At 35.6% G+C, this 2,108-nt stretch overlaps 1 protein-coding gene across 1 annotated transcript; it reads right to left on the bottom strand.

Annotated features, from left to right (window-relative positions):
• Positions 1–225: 225 nt before the first annotated feature.
• On the bottom strand, positions 226–1,776 carry LOC110444980 (four-domain proteases inhibitor-like). The gene is made up of 3 exons (XM_021489341.1): positions 1,666–1,776; positions 1,477–1,563; positions 226–509 (listed from the first exon to the last, which is right to left on the bottom strand). Exons 1-3 carry the CDS (start codon positions 1,697–1,699, stop codon positions 241–243), a joined length of 390 nt encoding a protein of 129 aa, XP_021345016.1. The 5' UTR covers positions 1,700–1,776; the 3' UTR covers positions 226–240.
• Positions 1,777–2,108: the final 332 nt, after the last annotated feature.

Raw genomic sequence — 2,108 nt, 5'->3', positions numbered from 1 at the left:
AGTATCAACCCGAGACTGCAATATCAGCCCAAGGGCCGAAGGCATGTATTATTATCTATGCATCGATATAACGTACGTACGTAAATTAAAACAGAATCTGAAATAAACAAAATATTGCCTGGATCAGGGAATTCAAGTTATGGACAAAAACCTTTTGGCTTATGTGATTTTAATGGGGCAAACGTTTTGCTTAAATCCTTTATTATTAACATATTTAGTAAAACGTCAACTGTATAACGTCTAAACAGGTTCCATAAATGTTACCAAATCAATGTCTCTGTTAAATGATAGATATCCTTTATGCCATGTTAAAAACATGATATTACCGTATGTGATACCGTCACTGCCGCACACGGCGCTATCACCACTTTCGTCATCACAGATTGTGTCACAATGGGTAGAGTGAGGCTGAGTCGAGGTGGAGCGGCAACTTCCGGTATGGGCCAAGGTCATGTGCTGACCTTTAAGGCGAGCGTAACACTCAGCAATTTGTAGTTTACACATGTTACCTGAAGTTGGATAATTGGACAATGTGTTATCAAAATTAACTTACATTGTACAAACATGATGTAGGATACTAACCAAGGTCACACTAATGCAATTGCATGGTGTCGGTTGAACAACTGAGAGTATGCATCCTTGATTGAAGTAACTTGAAAACAGGAAAAACATAGACAAAAAAGAACCCTGATACAAAAAGGACAACTTTGGCCACATTGACACTTTCAAAAATGCGGAAATAGGTTCACTGTGTACAAACCCATTTCTGTGGTGTTGATAAAGCGAGCAAACGGTGCTGGTACCGAAGTGGCATTGTTTTGGACAAGCTTGATTTACAGGATTTATGATGGAAAATGAGGCAAAATATGGAATGTGTTATCGTCCAAACTTCAAAAGAATTTGATTGGACAGAAATGAAGCACAGTGAAAGTTTGACTTATTTGAAGATAATATTATATTTAACCAAATTCGAGATATATGTTCAATCCCATTTAGGATATCTTCAAATGCACAGGGAACATCTTCAATTAACTTAAAGAAATCATTATTTTAATCGAAGAGAGCTTGACTATACATATATGAAAAAGTCTCCGTTGAATTGTACGAAACTCAAATCATTTGAATATTTGTTAATTTGGGGATCCGTAATACCATGGAACGCTAAAATAACATATATTCCCACACCTGCCCTTATCTTCAATTAATTGAAAAAATAGAGATAGGTAAAAACCGTTTTTAAGATATGTTCAAGTCAATTGAAGATATGTTCATTTCAATTGCTCATATCGTTTTGTTTTAAGTAGATAGGTGCAAATATTCGAATATAACATGAAATTGATTAAAGATATTCAATCGGCAATTGAATTTAACCTTTAATGCATAATTGGACCTACCAAGTATTTGAAGATGGGTGCTATTAATTTGATATAGATTGTATGTTAACATGGCGTTCAATAAAGTGCTATGAAGACTTACTGTATGTGTGACGGTCAGTACCACATACTGGACTATACTGGGAGTTACAGATCCTGTCACATAGATGTGACTGTCCATAGACAGCTCCTACAAAACGGAATAATTATAAACACAAATAATAAGACTCGTTTCCTAAACAATAAGTAAATAATTACATCATAAATCGACAATTAATAATTAACAATTTACCAAGAACTGTCACAAAAACGGCGAGTGTGTACATGTTGGTAGTCGGTGTGATAAGGAAAGGTTGTGATCGTGATGGTCTGTACTTATCGCAGGACTGCTACTCCTCGTCATGGACTAGATAGGGTTGACCTCTGCAGCGGTTAAACCGCTTATCTTGCTCTCAGTGCTATTTCACAGGCGTTGAAATTCGTCCAAAGACTGTCAGTCGTTTAGCAAATAACCGATAACTTTTAAACGTCTACATTACAATAATATTATTGTAAGGATTTATGGAATATTGGGCTTTCTAACACTTGCACAGCTTTTGGACAAATTTTCGTTTTTGGCACTATTTAATCTGAAATATTTCTATTTTAAATAATAAATGAAATAGTACAAAGCTATAGTCGTCTTGTGCACCAATTCCGTCTTTGCGTATTGCAGAGTTATCTGCTCTTGTGAGC

This window comes from Mizuhopecten yessoensis, unplaced genomic scaffold (assembly GCF_002113885.1).
Source record: "Mizuhopecten yessoensis strain PY_sf001 unplaced genomic scaffold, ASM211388v2 hete_36052188, whole genome shotgun sequence".
In the NCBI taxonomy this organism is placed as follows: domain Eukaryota; kingdom Metazoa; phylum Mollusca; class Bivalvia; order Pectinida; family Pectinidae; genus Mizuhopecten; species Mizuhopecten yessoensis.
The sequence above is the reverse complement of the archived record's forward strand: the minus strand, read 5'-3'. Positions and strand labels throughout refer to the sequence as shown.